The sequence below is a fragment of the Erinaceus europaeus genome, chromosome 21, assembly GCF_950295315.1.
Source record: "Erinaceus europaeus chromosome 21, mEriEur2.1, whole genome shotgun sequence".
NCBI classification, from domain to species: domain Eukaryota; kingdom Metazoa; phylum Chordata; class Mammalia; order Eulipotyphla; family Erinaceidae; genus Erinaceus; species Erinaceus europaeus.
Window position 1 is genome coordinate 12895448 of NC_080182.1, and position 17938 is coordinate 12913385.

Sequence of the window (17938 nt, forward strand, 5' to 3'; positions counted from 1 at the left end):
AGGACAGAGATAGGAGCTGGTAACCAAGCACAGACAGACAGACATGAGTTGGTGGCAAGGGACAGCTGCCCAGTCTCCTGGTGTAGGGATGCCCCCAGCCTCTGCTCTGACCACCTGGTCCCCGTCACAAGTCCTGCTCACAGGACAGTGGCCTGAGCACTGGAGCTCTGCTCCTCAGCTCTGGGCAGCCCCTCCTCCCAGGGCCACCCACAGGGCTGGTGTGTCTCCCAGCTTTGGTCTTTCTGTTTTATTCCTGCACTGGCACTTAGAAAGGACTGTGGTAAGACGATTGCTGCTCGTCCCCAGAGCTGAGTACATTAAGTACGTTCATGTCATCGGGACTCTGCACACAGATTAGAGATGCATCTCCACTTGGCGGGAGAGCAGGGGGACTGGAGACCCAGGCCTGTTTGTGACAAACAAAACAGGGCTTGTGCAACCGTTGCCTTTTATGATCCCTGCCTCTGAGCGCTCCCTGGTTAATTAGAGAATTTCAACTGTCATCCCGGGCAATTACGGCGCCTCCCATGGTATGAATAGTCAATGAGGGCTGATTAATATGCATGAGCTGCCTATATATAAGCCTGTTCACTGGAGCAGGGTCCAGCTGCCAGTCAGGGAGGAGGGTGTGTGGGAGGAGGAGCCAGGAGCCTCCCAGCCTGAATGCTGGCCGGGCTGCTTCCCCACTGGCGCGTCCAGCCATGGGCTGCCGCCTCTGCCGCCTTCACAAGCCGGAGGAGCAGTACCGGCTGCTTTACGAAGTTTGCCAGGTAGGGGGGCTCCGGGCCCTGTGTCTCCAGACCAGCCCTGTACAGCTGCCAGTGTGTGACTGTGTGATGACTGCATGACTCGCGACTCTGCTGGAAACCTTCGGGCACTTAGTGGATGCTGGCTGCCTTAGGGCATCTGTCTGGGCCCCTCTGGGAGCCCTGGCCTCTCGGGTCAGTGTGCTCCCACGCCCTCTGGGGCAGGTGTGGGACACTGCTGTTTTGTCTGGTTACAAAGAGTTGTGGCTGTGCCTCCCTGCGGCTTGCTGGGGGTGGGGGTGGGGTCTGGGAGGGCTTTGGCTCTCCCTGGGGGGTGCTCAGCTCTGTAGGTGTCTGGTCTGGGTGTGACCTAGGGGTTCCTGTGTCTACTCCCTGGGTTGAGGGGCTGGAGTGTGTGGGGCTTGTCCCTGCTGGGTCAGACTCATGAGGAAGGCTGTCCTCCAGTCACCTGACCAGCTTAGCTCTTCATAAGTGACCACCACAGCGCTCAGGGTGTTTTCCAGGGTCAGCTCCGGTCACTCGAGAAGCCAGTAAGGATGTATATTCTTTAGTTGCTGGCCAACTCATTCATGCGGTGTTTGAGAGACAGGATGGGCAGGGTGAAAAGGTGCATCTCACGACACAGGACCTGCATGCCTAAGACCCCAGCTGTGACCCCAGCAGCCCAGGAGCCAGGAGCTGATCTGAGTGCTGCTCTGCTCACAGATGAAAGAAAACAAGGCGACTTTACAAAAAGCACAGCAGCCCCCCACCAGCCAGGCTTATCTCAGAAAGGGCCACCAGAGGGCGCTTCCCGCCAAAATGGTCAGGCTGAAGCTTCTGAGGACAGCAGGGCTATGGCCCTGGAGGACAAGGTGTCCCAGTGTCTGTCACCAGGGGTGGCAGAGAGGGGGTCACAAGACCCTGTGGGGGTTACACCTCGTCTCCCGTGCAGAGTGCACAAATGACCCAAACCCAGTACGTGGGGGGAGCTAGAGACGCTGACCACATGCGCCAGGCTGCTGCCCCCTTCTTCTGTGCCCAGGTTTGTGGTGTCTCACCCTGCCCCTTCTCCTCTGACCTGGGTGTGTGTCTGATGCTGACCCTCCTTCTCTGGGCCCTGGGTGTCCAGGTCTGGGCCCTGCTGGAGACCAGCCCCACAGCTATAGCCACAGTGGCACCAGCCTGCACTGTCCTTCCTGTGACAGGTGACCCGACTCCAAGGCTGGGCAGCTACATTCTGTCTTGTCACCTCCAGGGCTCCCTCACTCTGGGCCCACTTTTTTCAGATAGAGACAGAGAGACAAAGGGAGAGAAGGACACCACAGCAATGAAGCTTCCCCCAGTGTGGGAGGGGGCCCCTGTGACAGAGCAGATGCCTTCCCAGGTGAGCTGTCCCCCAGGCCCTTGTCTGTTCATCACTGGGTGGGTGAGCTTGTGTGGGAACACTCTGGCCGAGCACTGCTCAGAGGATCCCTCGTAAGCAGCTTCCCCCAGAAGGCTCCCTCTAGCTTGTGTTCAGAATTCTCATGGCTTTGGGGACCCACTTCCACATCCCGGCTAGTGAAGACCCTTCCTCTCTCCCTTTCTTGGGGCTGAGCTGTGGCTGAAAGAATCCAGCAAATGCTTGCTGGAACGCCTTCCTGGCACAAGCCGAGAGAGAAAGGAAGGTAAATTCCTTCCAGAGGGTACCAGGAGTCAGATGTTCTCCGTCTCCTCCTCCTCCGGAGATAATTCAAAGAGATGCTCTTCATTAGCCTGGCTGAGTCGCCTGCAGAGCCCGCGGGCTGCCCTGAGCCTAATGATGCAGAGCCGGCAGCCTCCCTCTTACACTGCTCGCACCTTTAATCACATCACAGGCGGCAGCTCTGAGCTGGCCGCCGCCGGGCGGGGGCATGCTGGGGGCTGGGGACTCAGGGACCTGCCAGGCCATTGGTGTTTGGGGCTCTAGGACATGACTGGTGAGGAGTGTCTGGCCAAGCAGTGACTTCTCATCTCTGGACTCAGAATGCTCAGAAGCTGACTCAGGGCAGGGCAGAGCAGGGCAGGGCTGGAAGAGCCCTGGGAACACCGGGCCATGTCCTACCTGGGGACACTGCTGGGTACTGGGATGGGCCAGGGTTGGTCTCTGGTGCCTGGTGACTGGCTGTCCCACTGGCCAGCTCAGGACAAGGAGAGGCCATTGCGGTTGCAGCCAAGGGGCTGGCAGATGGAAGGCCTGGGTGGGAAGGCTGACCCTGCATGCCTCTGAGGCCAGCCTTCTGGAACCTTGAGCGTTGCTGGTTCACTTAGGCAGCAGAGACGTGGTCCCGAGTGCTGGCACCCTGAGCTCGGGGAGGTGCATTGAGGTATAGTAGGGGCTGAGCCCTCACAGCCCCGGGCAGCAGGTGTCCCTACTGGGGGTGCCTGTGGCCTGACCCATCCCTGCCACCCTCTTCATTGGCTCTGACCCTTCAGTCAGAGTCTGCCTGGGGGAATGGCAGGGGGTGGGGTTTGCCTTGCTCACCTGGCTATGTCCCCATTGGGTAGCCTGTCTCTTCTCAGCCCCCTTCTGCTCTCCTGGCAGGAGTGTCTGCATGGCTGTAGTTCTCGGGGTGACCTGTCTGGACACCCTATAAACTGGCTGTCTACTCCTAACCTAGTCAGGTGCCCAGCTCCAAGACGCCACTTCCCTGGACAGGCGCACCCATGGCCTGGGGTTGCTGGGCTGTGCCCAGCCGGGACTCCAAGTCTCCCCCTGCCTCTGCTGTGTGCTCAGTGTCCGGGGGGGGGGGGCTGCATTCTGGGGAGGGAGGGTCTGAAAACATATCTCCTTTGGGTGAGCCACCGGAATCAGGGGATAGAGTCAGGGGAGTAGGGTGGCCTACACACCATCCTGCAAGCCCGAGGTTCACTCCTGAGGTGAATTGGCCCAGTGGTCTGCTCCTGTCCCTCCCCTCCTGTGGACACTGCTCCCGGAGAAGCTCTTCTTCTGGCTCCAGGCACCCCACAGTCCTGTCATGTGCACACATCTCCACACCCTGCCCCGCCCCATCTCTCTGTCCCCCGGTCCATGGTCCTAACTGCATCATCAAGCTCTGTGTTTGGTTCATTAGTTCCTTCCCCACTGACTCTGCCACCTGAGGCTCCTTCTCCTCTCAGAGATGCCTGTTCCACTCTGGCTGGGGCTGCAGTCACACACCTGGGGAAGGGACAGGAACCCACCTCCCTGAAAGATCTTCCACATAACCAGTGCTAGGAACAGTGAAACGAAACCAGCATTTAACTAGGGGCCAGAAAGGTGGCTCAGTGGGTAGAGCGCATGCCTTAGTGTGGAAGAGGTGCTGAATTGGAGCCCCAGAACCCCACGAGAACACCGTAGACAGCACCAGGGAGCTATCGTGGATATTGGGACAGTATTGAAATATATCCCCCTCCCCTCATGCTTTTAAAAACATAAAAGCTGGGCTGAGGAGGTGGCTCAGAAGTAGGTCTGGCCCCGAGACTGGTCTCCAGCCCTGCATTATTACCAAGAGGTTTGAGCTGGGTGTTTGTCAGGTGTGAAGGCATTCAGGACACCATTCTTGCTTCCCAGATGTGGTGACTCATGGGTGTGGGGTCCTACCTGGAAGCTGTTCAGATGTAGGTGTTGGATGATCTGAAATGGGGGGCTACTAAAGAGACCCCCCACTTAATTTTTTTATTTTCTTAATTTTATTGCTGCCAGGGTTATCTCTGGGGCTCAGTGCCTGCACTAGGAAGGAATCCCCTACTTCCTACTCCCAGCAGCCATTTTTCCTTTTTCTTTTTTTTTTCCTTTTATTTCCTTTCTATTATGCTTGATACGCCAGAGATAAATTGAGAGGAGAGATAGAGAGGGAGAGAGACAGAGTCACCTGCAAACCTGCTTCACCCCTCATGAAGTGTCCCCCTGTAGGTGGCACGGAGCTGGGGCTCAAACCAGGGTCCCTGAGCATGGTGACATGTGCTCTTAACTGGGCCGCCAGTCATGCCAGCCCACATCAAAATCTTCATCATTAGAGTCAAACCCCAGTTTACAGATGAGGAAACTAAGGCCAAAAGCACAGGTATGGTTTTCCTTGACAAGAGTTCCTGGCTTTTGTGTTCCATAATTATGCTTCCCGGCTCCCCCCACACACACACCCTTTTTTTAATCAATTAACCCGTGTACTGGAGTCTTGCAGCATTCTGAACCCACATCATACCTCCCACAAACATCTTTAATTTTATTTTTGTCTTCAGTTCACCCAGCTTCTCGAGGGCCTCCTGTGCCAGGTGTTCTGTGCAGCTGAAATATGTAATTATTCGCCATTCTTCCTTCCCAGGATTTAATCACCTAAACAGCCAGGATCGATCATTACGACTTGCTCATATTTTAAAGCTCTCTCGTGTCTGTGGATTCGAGCGGCCAGTCACTTCATTCCCCACTTCACACGTGACAGATATCCCTGGCTGCCATCATCATTCTTCTCTGCCCTTTATAAATCTTGGAGAGAGAAGGACCAAACACAAGTTTGCTTTTGATTCATAAAGGTTCTAAATCTTCCAAATTTTCCGTCTCTCCCACCAGAGACATCCGCGCAACCAGTTATTCTGACCTTCTTACACAGCTTCTTCTGCGAGAGCCACTATTTCTTGAGTTCTGCATTAATTTCTCAGTAATCACGAGGCAATTGCATATTTGGGGGTCACATGACTTAGAATTTATGCTGCTGTTGACAAAAAGTTGTCCCTGGCCTCCAGCTGAGGAGGGGCTCTCAGTCAACCGTGAATATTGAGATGATCTGCTGAGATGCATCCCTCATGGGAGATGCCCTGAGCAGGCCGTTTGTGGAGTGGACATAGCCACACGGGCTCCAAGGTCAGAAGGAGCCCAGCAAGGCCTTGGGGCGGGCAGCCCGGCCCCATCTCTGCAGGCAGCTGGTCCTCAAGGCCTATGGCTTGTGTCTCAGGTGGGAGCCACATGCAGACTGGAAGCCAGACCAGGTGGGGACCCTGCTTCCTGTTGCCACCTGGCCTGACCATGTCACCTTGTCATGCTGCAGAACCCCCCTGCCCCCAGTCCTCCTGGTACCTGGAACCCACCTGAGTCTAGCAGCAACTTCTAGTCTTTGGACTTGGAGTGTTCAGGAGATGACTCAGGATAAGGCAGGCCTGGAGGAGCTCTGGGAATACAGGGCCGTGTCCTATGTGGAGACACTACCAGGTGCTGGGATGGGCCAGGGCTAGACTCTGCTGCCTGGTGACCAGCTGTCCCACTGCCCAGCCCAGGACAAGGGGAGGCCAGTGCATGGACCAGACCCTTACATCTGCCAGTCCTCACCTTTTTTTCTTTTTTAACAGCACTTATCAGCTCTGGCTTATGATGGTGCAGAGGATTGAACCTGGGACTTTGGAGCCTCAGGCATGAGAGTCTGTTTGCATCAGCGTTATGCTATCTGCCCTTGCCCTCTCTTCCCCTCCCTTCTTTTTCTTTTTTGTTATATAGCTTATTTTTTTAAGTTGCCAGGAGCGATAGTAACTTTTTTATTACTTTAATTTATTTTGGATAGAAACAGAATGAAATTGAGATGGAAGGGGGAGATAGAGAGGGAAAGACAGAAACACACCTGTAGCCCTGCCTCACAACTTGTGAAGCTTCCCCCTGCAGGTGGGGACTGCAGTGTGTGCACCGGACCAGGTGTGCCACAGTCATGTGACCCCCCCCCCCACCCTGAGACATTTTTTCATTTGTGATCAGTCATGGTCTACAAGATGGTCAGTTACAGGGCCTAGTTCCACACTGCACCCACCACTAAAGTTCGGGTTTGTTTTACTCTCTAAATCACATGAGCCCACGGGTGGCAGAGCTGAGCCGTGCTGGGCCTCTCCTGTGCGCTCTCTCAGAAAATGAAATCGTTCTGAAAAGCAGTACATCGGAAGTTAGAGGGCAGTGGGAAGGCATGTCATGATCTATTCAGAAAGTGGCTTGAGGGCCTCCTCCAGCACTGGGCGGGTGACTGTCACCAAGGCCCCTGACCACTGGCCACAGGCCTTCTTTGCATAGACCTCACAGCTGGACCTCACAGCACAAATTTCCTGCAGGCACCCAGCAGTCATTTCTGGGCGCTTCCAGGTGCCTAGTGTCACAAGATGAGCTGGTGGCGGGTGGACCCGTGCAAGTGACTCAGTGTCATAACTGCCTCCTTGGTAAGAAAACAGAAAGAACCAAAGATCTGACTGCTGTTGGGCTTCACTTAAATGGAAGCAGAGCTGCAGGAGCTGTGAGTGGCTCTGGTGTTCTAGAAACCTTGGTCTGTTACCTGGCTTGGGGTGTGTGTGTGTGTGTGTGTGTGTGTGATTGCCACCAGGGTTATCACTGGAGCTCAGCGCCTGCACAATGAATCCATAGCTTCCTGTGGCCACTTCTTCCTCCTCTAGCCCTTTGTTGTTGAGAGGACAGATAGAAATTGAGGTGGGCCCCACCTGCAGGGGAGTCGCTTCACAGGTGGTGAAGCAGGTCTGCAGGTGTCTATCTTTCTCTCCCCCTCTCTATCTTCCCCTCCTCTCTCCATTTCTCTCTGTCCTATCCAACAACGACGACATCAATAACAGCAACTATAACAACAATAAAAAAACAAGAGCAACCAAAGGGAAAATAAATAAATAAAATTTTTAAAAAAAAGAAAGAAATTGAGTTGGGGGGAGAGAGAGAGGGAGGAAGATGAACACCTCACTGCTCCTGAAGCTTCCTCCCCTGCAGGTGGGGCTCAAACCCAGGTCCTCATGTGCGGTAATGTGTGCACTTAGTCGGGGGGTGCACCACGCCCAGCCCCCAGCCTGCCTTTTAAGGACAGGTGGGAGAGCTCCGGGGTGCTTTGGCCAGGACATGGTGCAGGCCTGAGGAGTCACGGGCAGCTCTCAAAACATTCTTTCCTGGCCGGCTCCCTGGTGGGCAGGGGCTCATAATGTCACAGGCAGGATGTTTGTGTCAGCAGCAGACCGGGAAGGTGTCCTTAGCAGAGCTGTTGCACGTGGCATCCCCGGGATCCCAGAATGTGTGCAGGACATGCTGGCATTTGACAGGTTGGGGACAAGGTAGGATTTGGAAGGAGGAAGCAATGGGACACTGTCTCAGCCCCCAGCGATCAAGGAGGGTAGGAAAGAGGCTGAGCTGGTGAAAGTCCAGTCCTAGCGTGCCCTCCCCTCTGTTCCTGCAGCTTGGAGCCCTCAGAGAGGCAGAGGGCAGCTGACTGAGTTCACAAGGGTGAGTGCACCTGCAGCCACCGGCATACACAGTGAGCCTTTGTGCATCTCGCTTAGTGGTGGTCTCACCTGACTACACCGAACCTTCTTGCTCTTCACCCTCACCTGTCACCACCTGCCCTGTGCTTCAGGGCGGGGGCGGGAAACTGCCCCCTGACTCTGTGTGGAGGGTCATGACTTAGGGCCTCAGTTCACACCTGTCTCTGGCACTCCGCAGCCAGAGGACGTTGCTTTACCTCTGGTTCACTGGGAGCTTTTCTCCTGCCTCGGGGCCTGCTCTGTACACAGGTGTGAGTACTAACTACACCGGGACCTCATGTGCCCAGTGTCTGCTCACACACACCTGGACAGGGGACAAGGGGAGCAAGGATGTGACCTTGCTCCCCTTGTCACCATGCCTGCAGAGCAGAGAAGTGGCCTTCCCTTTATGGCGGCCTAGAGCAGGCAGTAAATTCTAAGTAAATTAAGATAGGCAGGAGCCTCCTGAGTGGAAAAAAGAAAAGCAATTTTTTATAGCCCAGCTAAATCAGAGCTTGAAACTTTACTTTCCAGAGTAGCGTTTATGACCCTTTTGGCTTCCAGTGGAACCCAAGTTTTAATTAGTTTGAAAACATAGGTGTGATATTTTACAGAGGGAAATCACTGCCTGGTATGGTATTTAATTAAACAGATCCTATAAAAGTTGGGTTTTAGCTAGGGGCATAATTTATGGTAGGCCGGGTTAAAAATCACATTAGCACCTCATAACAAGTCTGTTCTCATGGCTGGGAATCCAGGTGCAAGCACTGGATTATGATCCAGTCACTGGTGCTGGATGCTCAGTTGCCCTCCAGTCACTGATGCTGAGTGCTGGCTTGGTGTCTAGTCATTGGTGCTGGGTGCTGGGTTAGTGTCCAGTCACTGGTGCTGAATGCTGACTTGGTGTCCAGTTATTAGTGAGGGGTGCTGGTTTGGTGTCCAGTCCATGGTGCTAAATGTTGGGTTGGTGTCCAATTACTAGTGATGGGTGCTTGGTTGGTGTCCACTCATTGGTGCTGAATGCTGGGTTGGGGGTCTAGTCACTGGTGCTGGGTGCTGGGTTGGTGCTCAGTTACTGGTGCTGGGCCCTGAGTTGGTGTCTTTCCAGCTCTTGGCCATTGTGAACAGTGTGGCCATGGACATGGGGTACAGACTGCTCTTCCAGCTCATGCTTGTGTTGGGGTGACTCTCGGAAGTGGGGTAACTGGATGGTCAGGCGTGTGTGGTGTTAGATCGTGGAGGCCTCTCCACACTGCTTTCGTCAAGGCTGCACCTGTGTGCTCCCCTCCAGTCATGTGCCCCCTCCTCCCCACTCCCTCCCCACGTCTCCCTCCCCAGCTTCCTGTCATGGGGCCACAGCCTTCCTCCTGGGCAACATTACCTGTGGTTTTCATTTGTGTGTCCCTGACAGAGATGCTGGGCATATTTTCATGGGCTAGTGGGTCACTCAAGTGTCTTCTTTGGAGCACGTCTGGCAGATCCTCTCCCTGCCCTAGGCAGGCTGTTTGGGGTTCTCTTGTTATATGAGGTCCACAGTGACTTGGCGGTCACCCCTTAGTCGGATACACAATGTGCAAGTCCCTTCACCACCCTCAGGCTGCACCTCCTCTCCTGGCTCCTTTCTCACTGACAGGCCCAGGAGAGCAGCTCAGCCCTATCAGCTCACCTCCTCTGCTGCCCCCCTTGTCACTGCACTGCCTGAGCAGGTGCCCAAGGAGAGGGGGGCAGGACAGGATGGACAGACATCCCACCCCCCACAAAGTTGTGAGTGCCCATGGCCTCGTATCACTCACTCGTGTCATTGGAAAGACACGATTGCAGTACTAGGAGCTGGAAGTGGAGCGGGAGTAGCTGCCTGCCTGCACCCTCCCCTGCTGGGAGCTGGAGGCCCACCTTCCCTACCCCTGCCGTGTTAATGTCTCTGCGTGAAGTCTGTGGAGACGGGCTGATTAGGTCTCCACTGTAATTGCACCTGGGCGGGGTGGAGGGGTGTGCTGCAGGTGAGTGATTTAGGCATTTAATTGACAATAAAGGCAGAGTTTGCAATCAGCATTTCTTGTTCCCAAACATTTCATTTGCGGGGTCTTGGTGCCACATATCTGCTCCATTGGGTGAGTTAACACTGCAGTCTGCTCTGCCCCAGCCAGACGTGTCTGGGGGAATCAGTGGGGCTGTGACAGCACTGTCACCTGTCCCCTCTGTAATGCTGATCCAGGAAGAGCAGGATCTTCTGGGTCCTTAGCAGGGAGTGTCTGTGTGATGGTGTCCCAGATGACATGGCACGAGGCTGGCGGGGCAGAGGGTGCCCTCTCTCACTGCCCTCTCCACAGGACACAGTGCTCCTAGCTCATCAGGAAGGTGTGTGGCCGGGCTGTGTCCCCACGGACAGCTGGACAGGAGCCTGGCCATGTCAGTGCATCGCAGGGAGTAGCCATGGCAAACGCTAGAAGAAGAAGGGAGTAGCCATAAGAGGGGAAGGAGCCTTGCACGGTGCAGACCCTCTGGGCACCCACCTGTAGGGACCTGGGCTTGTGGACCCCACTCTCTCTTCCTTCCTGGGCAGGGGCAAAAAGTTAGTGTCGCCTTGAAGCGTGTAGTGACCTCATGAAGCACACACTGGGCAGATTAGGAAACCAGAGGGGTAATTACATCCTTACACCCACACCCGGCTCCTACCCTGCCTGGACTCCTGAGGCTCCACCACTGGCTGCAGGGGGGAGGGGGGGCGAGCTCTTGGGCAGGGGGTTGTGACTCAGCCCCCCAGCAAGTGGGGAAAGGCTGAGGCCGGGTGCTGACCTCACAGTCCGTTTGGGGTTACACCTGCCCCGCAGGGGCGGGCAGGAGAGACCACACAGTGTTGTCTCTGACTTCTGGCCAGGCCAGAGGAGACTGGTTCCAGGAGACATGGCTGATGCAGCCCCCGCTGTCCCCAACTCTGGAGCTTGGCTTGACCTGGCTTCCCTCCCTACAGAACCTGCCTCCCTCCCTGCACACCCAGCCTCCCTCCCTGCACACACAGCCTCCCTCCCTGCACACACAGCCTCCCTCCCTACAGAACCTGCCTCCCTCCCTGCACACCCAGCCTCCCTCCCTGCACACCCAGCCTCCCTCCCTGCACACCCAGCCTCCCTCGCTGCACACCCAGCCTCCCTCCCTGCACACACAGCCTCCCTCCCTGCACACACAGCCTCCCTCCCTGCACACACAGCCTCCCTCCCTGCATACCCAGCCTCCCTCCCTGCACACACAGCCTCCCTCCCTGCACACACAGCCTCCCTCCCTGCACACACAGCCTCCCTCCCTGCACACACAGCCTCCCTGCACACACAGCCTCCCTCCCTGCACACACAGCCTCCCTCCCTAGAGAACCTGCCTCCTTCCCTGCACACCCAGCCTCCCTCCCTACAGAACCTGCCTCCCTCCCTGCACACCCAGCCTCCCTCCCTGCACACACAGCCTCCCTCCCTACAGAACCTGCCTCCTTCCCTGCACACCCAGCCTCCCTCCCTACAGAACCTGCCTCCCTCCTTGCACACCCAGCCTCCCTCCCTGCACACACAGCCTCCCTCCCTACAGAACCTGCCTCCCTCCCTGCACACCCAGCCTCCCTCCCTACAGAACCTGCCTCCCTCCCTGCACACCCAGCCTCCCTCCCTGCACACACAGCCTCCCTCCCTGCACACCCAGCCTCCCTCCCTGCACACACAGCCTCCCTCCCTGCACACCCAGCCTCCCTCCCTGGACACACAGCCTCCCTCCCTGCACACACAGCCTCCCTCCCTGCACACACAGCCTCCCTCCCTGCACACACAGCCTCCCTGCACACACAGCCTCCCTCCCTGCACACACAGCCTCCCTCCCTGCACACACAGCCTCCCTCCCTGCACACACAGCCTCCCTCCCTGCACACACAGCCTCCCTCCCTGCATACCCAGCCTCCCTCCCTGCACACACAGCCTCCCTCCCTGCACACACAGCCTCCCTCCCTGCACACACAGCCTCCCTGCACACACAGCCTCCCTCCCTGCACACACAGCCTCCCTCCCTAGAGAACCTGCCTCCTTCCCTGCACACCCAGCCTCCCTCCCTACAGAACCTGCCTCCCTCCTTGCACACCCAGCCTCCCTCCCTGCACACACAGCCTCCCTCCCTACAGAACCTGCCTCCCTCCCTGCACACCCAGCCTCCCTCCCTACAGAACCTGCCTCCCTCCCTGCACACCCAGCCTCCCTCCCTGCACACACAGCCTCCCTCCCTACAGAACCTGCCTCCCTCCCTGCACACCCAGCCTCCCTCCCTACAGAACCTGCCTCCCTCCCTGCACACCCAGCCTCCCTCCCTGCACACACAGCCTCCCTCCCTGCACACCCAGCCTCCCTCCCTGCACACACAGCCTCCCTCCCTGCACACCCAGCCTCCCTCCCTGGACACACAGCCTCCCTCCCTGCACACACAGCCTCCCTCCCTGCACACACAGCCTCCCTCCCTGCACACACAGCCTCCCTGCACACACAGCCTCCCTCCCTGCACACACAGCCTCCCTCCCTGCACACACAGCCTCCCTCCCTGCACACACAGCCTCCCTGCACACACAGCCTCCCTCCCTGCACACCCAGCCTCCCTCCCTGCACACCCAGCCTCCCTCCCTGCACACACAGCCTCCCTCCCTGCACACACAGCCTCCCTGCACACACAGCCTCCCTGCACACACAGCCTCCCTCCCTGCACACCCAGCCTCTCTCCCTGCACACCCAGCCTCCCTCCCTGCACACACAGCCTCCCTCCCTGCACACACAGCCTTCCTCCCTGCACACACAGCCTTCCTCCCTGCACACCCAGCCTCCCTCCCTGCACACACAGCCTCCCTCCCTGCACACACAGCCTCCCTCCCTGCACACCCAGCCTTCCTCCCTACACACACAGCCTCTCTCCTTGAAGACCCACAGCAGTTCTGCCCTCTAGAATCTGCCATGGCAGAGAGACCAGCATCAGCCCCATTGGAGGAGCTGACAGGAGCCCCCACCCACATGAAGGTGCTCCTTGCTATTTCTGAAGAGCCCCTGAATATGTCGGGAGTGGTCAGCCTACCCCACCCCAGACCATTACTACCCTATCCCCTCTTTCTTTACCTGCAGGATATCTTGGGCTTAGAGGGTCTGCAGGATATCTTGGGCTTAGACAAGTCCAGGTCCTCCACACAGACATGAACAAGTGGAGAGGCTGGAGTGTGGGTCTTGACTCAGCACGTCCTCAACGCCCCTGCTCCCCGTCCCTCCTCCCCGCTCACTGCACACTCCCAGGATGAACCAGGGTGCTCCCAAGATGGTCCAGGTTACCCCCAGTGTGCTCCCAGTGTGCTCCCCAGGGAATGCTCCCAGGATGGCCCAGGCCCACACAGCCCCTGCAGAGGGCTCATGCTGTGGGCAGGGACACCACCCTCACACCTGCCTCAGTACTCAGTGCTCAGTGCTCCTCCAGCAGCTCCTCCCCAGCGGTCAGCAGCTTGTAGTCCCAAAAGTCACTAGCAGGGTGAGGGGGTGGGGAAGGCAGGGCGGCTGTCTGGAAGCTGTAGCCTTGGGCCCAAGGCTGGGAAGGAAGGACCCACTGGTGCTCTTAGCAGAGGACCCGTCATAGGTGGGCACCCAGGGGTGTGAGAGAGACCAGCAGTGGGGCCACAGGATGTGGGAGCTACTGCCTAGATCCATTCTGTGAGTACCGGGTGTGGAGACTGAGCTCCCTGGGTCGATTCTTCTCTTAATCGTCTGGGGACTGCAGGAAGAGCTCCCACACACACTCCCCCGCTGTCCCTGCATCCATGTGGTCTGATGTGGGCTCACTCTGGCACAGACTGCCAGCAGCTGCTGGCAGGAGCCACTGCAGTAACAGCACCTGCCAAGGGCAAGGTTAGCTCAGGGCTCAGTCCTGGATGGTCTCCTGAGGGCCCGTTGTGAATCAGCACGGGAGGGTCTGCTGGCAGTGCCTCTGGGAAAGCAGAGCTGAGAGACTACCTTTCTCTACACGCTTGCTGCCTCGGGGGGCAGTCCAGAGGGTCCTGGGGAGATCTGGAGAGAAAGCCTCTGTCCTGTGCTTATCTCCTAAGGGGGGAGACCAGCCCTCAGCAGGGAGGAAAGGCTAAGCTTCAGTGATCCTTTTGGCTTGTGGGCAAATGATAAAACACACATCACACACATGTGAGGGACAAATGTGAGGGACCATAAGAGGACCCTCATCTAAGGGGTGCTGTATAGGGTGTGGGGACAGGGCTGTGGGGACAGGGCTGTAGGGATGTGGGGACAGGGCTGTGGGGATGTGGGGACAGGGCTGTGGGGATGTGGGGACAGGGCTGTGGGGACAGGGCTGTGAGGTGTTAGGACAGGGCTGTGGTGTGTGGGACAGTCCTGTGGGGTGTGAGGACAGGGCTGTGGGGATGTAGGGACAGGGCTGTGGGGTGTGGGGACAGCGCTGTGGGGATATGGGACAGGGATTTTGGTTGTGGGTACAGGGCTGTGGTGTGTGTGTGGACAGGGCTGTGATGTGTGTGGACAGGGCTGTGGTGTGTGTGGACAGGGCTGTGGGGTGTAGGGACAGGGTTGTGGGATGTGAGGACAGAGCTGTGGGGTGTGGGGACAGGGCTGTGGGGTGTGGGGATAGGACTGTGGGGTGTGGGGACAGGGCTATGGGGTGTTTATATAGGGCTGTGGGGACAGGGCTGTGGGGTGTAGGGACAGGGTTGTGGTGTGTGAGGACTGGGCTTTGGGGTGTGGGGACGGTTGTGGGGTGTGGGGACAGGGCTGTGGTGTGTGTGGACAGGGCTGTGGGGTGTAGGGACAGGGTTGTGGGGTGTGGAGACAGGTCTGTGGGGTGTGGGGACAGGGCTGTGGGGTGTGGGGACAGAGCTGTGTGGTGTGGGGACAGGGCTGTGGGGTGTGTGGACAAGGCTGTGGGGTGTGGGGACAGGGCTGTGGGGACAGGGCTGTGGGGTGTGAGGACTGGGCTGTGGTGTGTGGTTACAGGGCTGTGGGGTGTGGGGACAGGGCTGTGGGGTGTGTGGACAGGGCTGTAGGGACAGGGCTGTGGGGTTGACGACAGGGCTGTGGGGTGTGGGGACGGGGCTTTGGGGTGTCGGGACCAGGCTGTGGGGTGTCGGGACAGGGCTGTGGGGTGTGGGGAGCGGGCTGTGGGGTGTGTGGACATGGCTGTGGGGTGTGGGGACAGGGCTGTGGGGTGTGAGGACCGGGCTGTGGGGTGTGGGGACATGGCTGTGGGGTGTGGGTACAGGGCTGTGGGGTGTGTGGACAGGGCTGTGGGATGTGGGGTTAGGGTTAGAGTTAGTGCAGGGCTGTGTGGTGTGAGGACAGGGTTGTGGGGTGTGGTGACAGCAGCTGGGGACATAACTCAGTTGTGCTTGCTCACCCATTATCACCTGTAGCATCCCTTAGCCTTTTCAGTGAACTTTCCAAAGAAAAGCAGACAGGTGCATTTAGCTTTAGTGAGATCGATTTGTTTGCATATTTTTGTGAGAGGGAACCAGAGCACCAACTCAGCTATGGCCAAGGTAGTTCCAGGGATTAAACCTGCAGCCTCTGGGCATTCTGGCATGCACCTTGGTTCTGTAATGCTCAACTCTCTGAGCAATGTCAAAATACAACTTCCAGGGCCAGATTGTGACACACTGACTGGTTGAGTGCACTCATTACCGTAGTCAAGGACCTAGGTTCAAGCCCTGGCTCTCCACCTTCAGCAATGAAGCAGGTTTGCAGGTGTCTTTTTCTCTCCTTCTCAATCTCCCCTTTCTTGTCACAATTTCTCTTTGTCCTATCAAATAAAATGAAAGCAAATATTTTATTTTAAAAAGGAAAAAGTGGCTGCTAGATGTGGTGGATATGTAGTGCTGGCCCCAAGCCCCCCACGATAAAAAAAAAAAAAAAAAAACTTCCTGTGACTTCCATTAAAAGAGCTTTGTCACTGCACAACTGGGAAAATACACATGTGATCATACTACCATGTGATCACCACAATCATTGCAACAGCTTCTATAGCTGAGTCAGAGACCTGCCTCCCACCATGGGTGGGGGTGGTCTCTCTGTCCCTCTCTCTTCATGAGGTCCCATGGCACAGAAGGCATTAGATCAGAGACCCTACAGGGAGTGGGTTGAGAGAAGGTTCTTTGTTGGGCTGCATCTCGGGGGAGAGAGAAGGGATCGGAGCAGAGAGGGGATACAAATCTTTATTCTCGCGGGTACCTCAGAGTTGGGTGAGAGCGCAGCGGTTCGAGCCATGTGGAGCTAGCAAAATGCGCAGCAACCCTTCTCTGCATCCAGAGGTCGCCCAGGTGAAAAGGGGCAAAAAGGGGGGGCAGAAGCAGAAGGGCTTTTATGGGAGAAATTCCAGAAGTGACAAGTCGGAACAGGATTGGCTAGGAAACAAAGCACTCCAGGAATAGGGTTTCTCAGGGAATTGACAATACCCTGAGGGGACAACATGGTGGAACAAGGTACTCCGGGAATAGAATTTCAACTCTCTCAGGAACTGACAATACCCTCAGGGGACAACATGGTGAATGTGACCGCATCTGCACAATATCCCAACTGTTCTAGACCATAGACCACATGGGAGGGAGGGTTCAGAGATCAGACTTCTGCAGTGTCAGCAGTCTAGCGCTGTCTCTGCCCCCTGTCTCTTGCCGTTCTGGGATGCCCCAGGTAGGGTGCTGACCACAGTAGCTAACACTGGCGCCAGCGCCCATTTGCTTCTGCTGCAGTAGCCCTGCCCTCTTCCTCTCTCCAGGTCAACGGCAGGGACCTGTCTCGAGCCACACATGAGCAGGCTGTGGAGGCCTTCAAGACGGCCACAGAGCCCATCGTGGTGCAGGTGCTAAGGAGGACACCCCATGCCAGGATGCCCCTGCCCCCTACGGGGCGGCTGCTGGTGGACGCCGGCACCCAGACAGACATCAGCTTCCAGTACCTGCTGGCCCTCAGCAAGCTGCCCAGCCTGGGCCCCTACCTCCTGCCTGAGGAGTAAGTCAGCTGTAGTCAGCTGTGTGTGTGTGTGTGTGGGGGGGGGGGGTCTGAGCCAAGGGGGTGTGTCTGTATGTGTGTGTGGTCACGTGGCAGGGCACCCTGTTCTGTACCAGGTGCAGTCCTGGCTTCTTTTGTCCCAGAATTAAGTGCAGCCATTTGGGGGTAGATGAGTGACATTGATGTCAGTGTCACAGTCCAACTTGGGGTGGGGTCACAGGCAGCAAAAAAGCCCCCAGCTTTCAGTCCTCCTGGACTCAGGGTAAGGGATGCTCACCCAGAGGGGTGTGGGAACAACAGGCACTGGACCTGACCAAGTGTCTCTCTTCTAGGCATCCCTCGGCCCCTGAGTTCTACGACCCCAGTGACTACTTGGGCGGCCTGCCACATGACCTGGAGAGAGAGGAGTTGGAGCTGGAGGTAGGAGGGGCCCTTCACCCAAGGCATCTTCTAGCATGTCTGCTGAAATCTCACTGACAACCACTTCCCCACCTGCAGGGCAGAGTGGCTCCTGGCCAAGACTCACAGAGACAGACGGGTATAAACTAGAGAGCAGAGACTCACCTAGAGATGGGTGTGAGTTATAGATCAGACTCACCTAGAGACAGGTGTGAATCAGAGAGCAGAGGCGACACTCAACTAGACGCAGGTGTGACATCAGCTCCTGACAGAAACTCACTTAGAGAAGGCATGACATCAGAGACCAGACTTCACCTGGAGACATGTGTGACATCAGCTCCTGGTGGAACATCGGTTCCTGACAGGAACTCACCTAGAGACAGGTGTGAGTCTGCTCTAGGTCTTGGCTTCACAGAACACTCCCTGTTCAGTTCTGTTTGAGGCCAAGTATACCTTTAGACTCCAAGGTGTGGTGTGATGGCACCTGTGCTTTCAGATATTTAGAGGAAT

The 17938-nt window shown here is 56.9% G+C and overlaps 1 protein-coding gene across 2 annotated transcripts in view; it reads left to right on the plus strand.

The window, feature by feature from the left end:
• Positions 1–17938, plus strand: part of LOC103108677 (E3 ubiquitin-protein ligase PDZRN3-like) — a 78978-nt gene that overhangs the window by 44749 nt on the left and 16291 nt on the right. Inside the window, exons 1-3 of one of the 2 annotated variants that reach the window (XM_060180423.1) lie at positions 612–770; positions 16797–17029; positions 17362–17449. In XM_060180423.1, coding sequence (XP_060036406.1) covers positions 702–770; positions 16797–17029; positions 17362–17449 — 390 coding nt within the window. In that variant the 5' untranslated portion in view covers positions 612–701. Of the gene's footprint in view, positions 1–611; positions 771–16796; positions 17030–17361; positions 17450–17938 lie in introns of those variants that run through there. The other variant, XM_060180422.1, reaches the window with a different exon arrangement.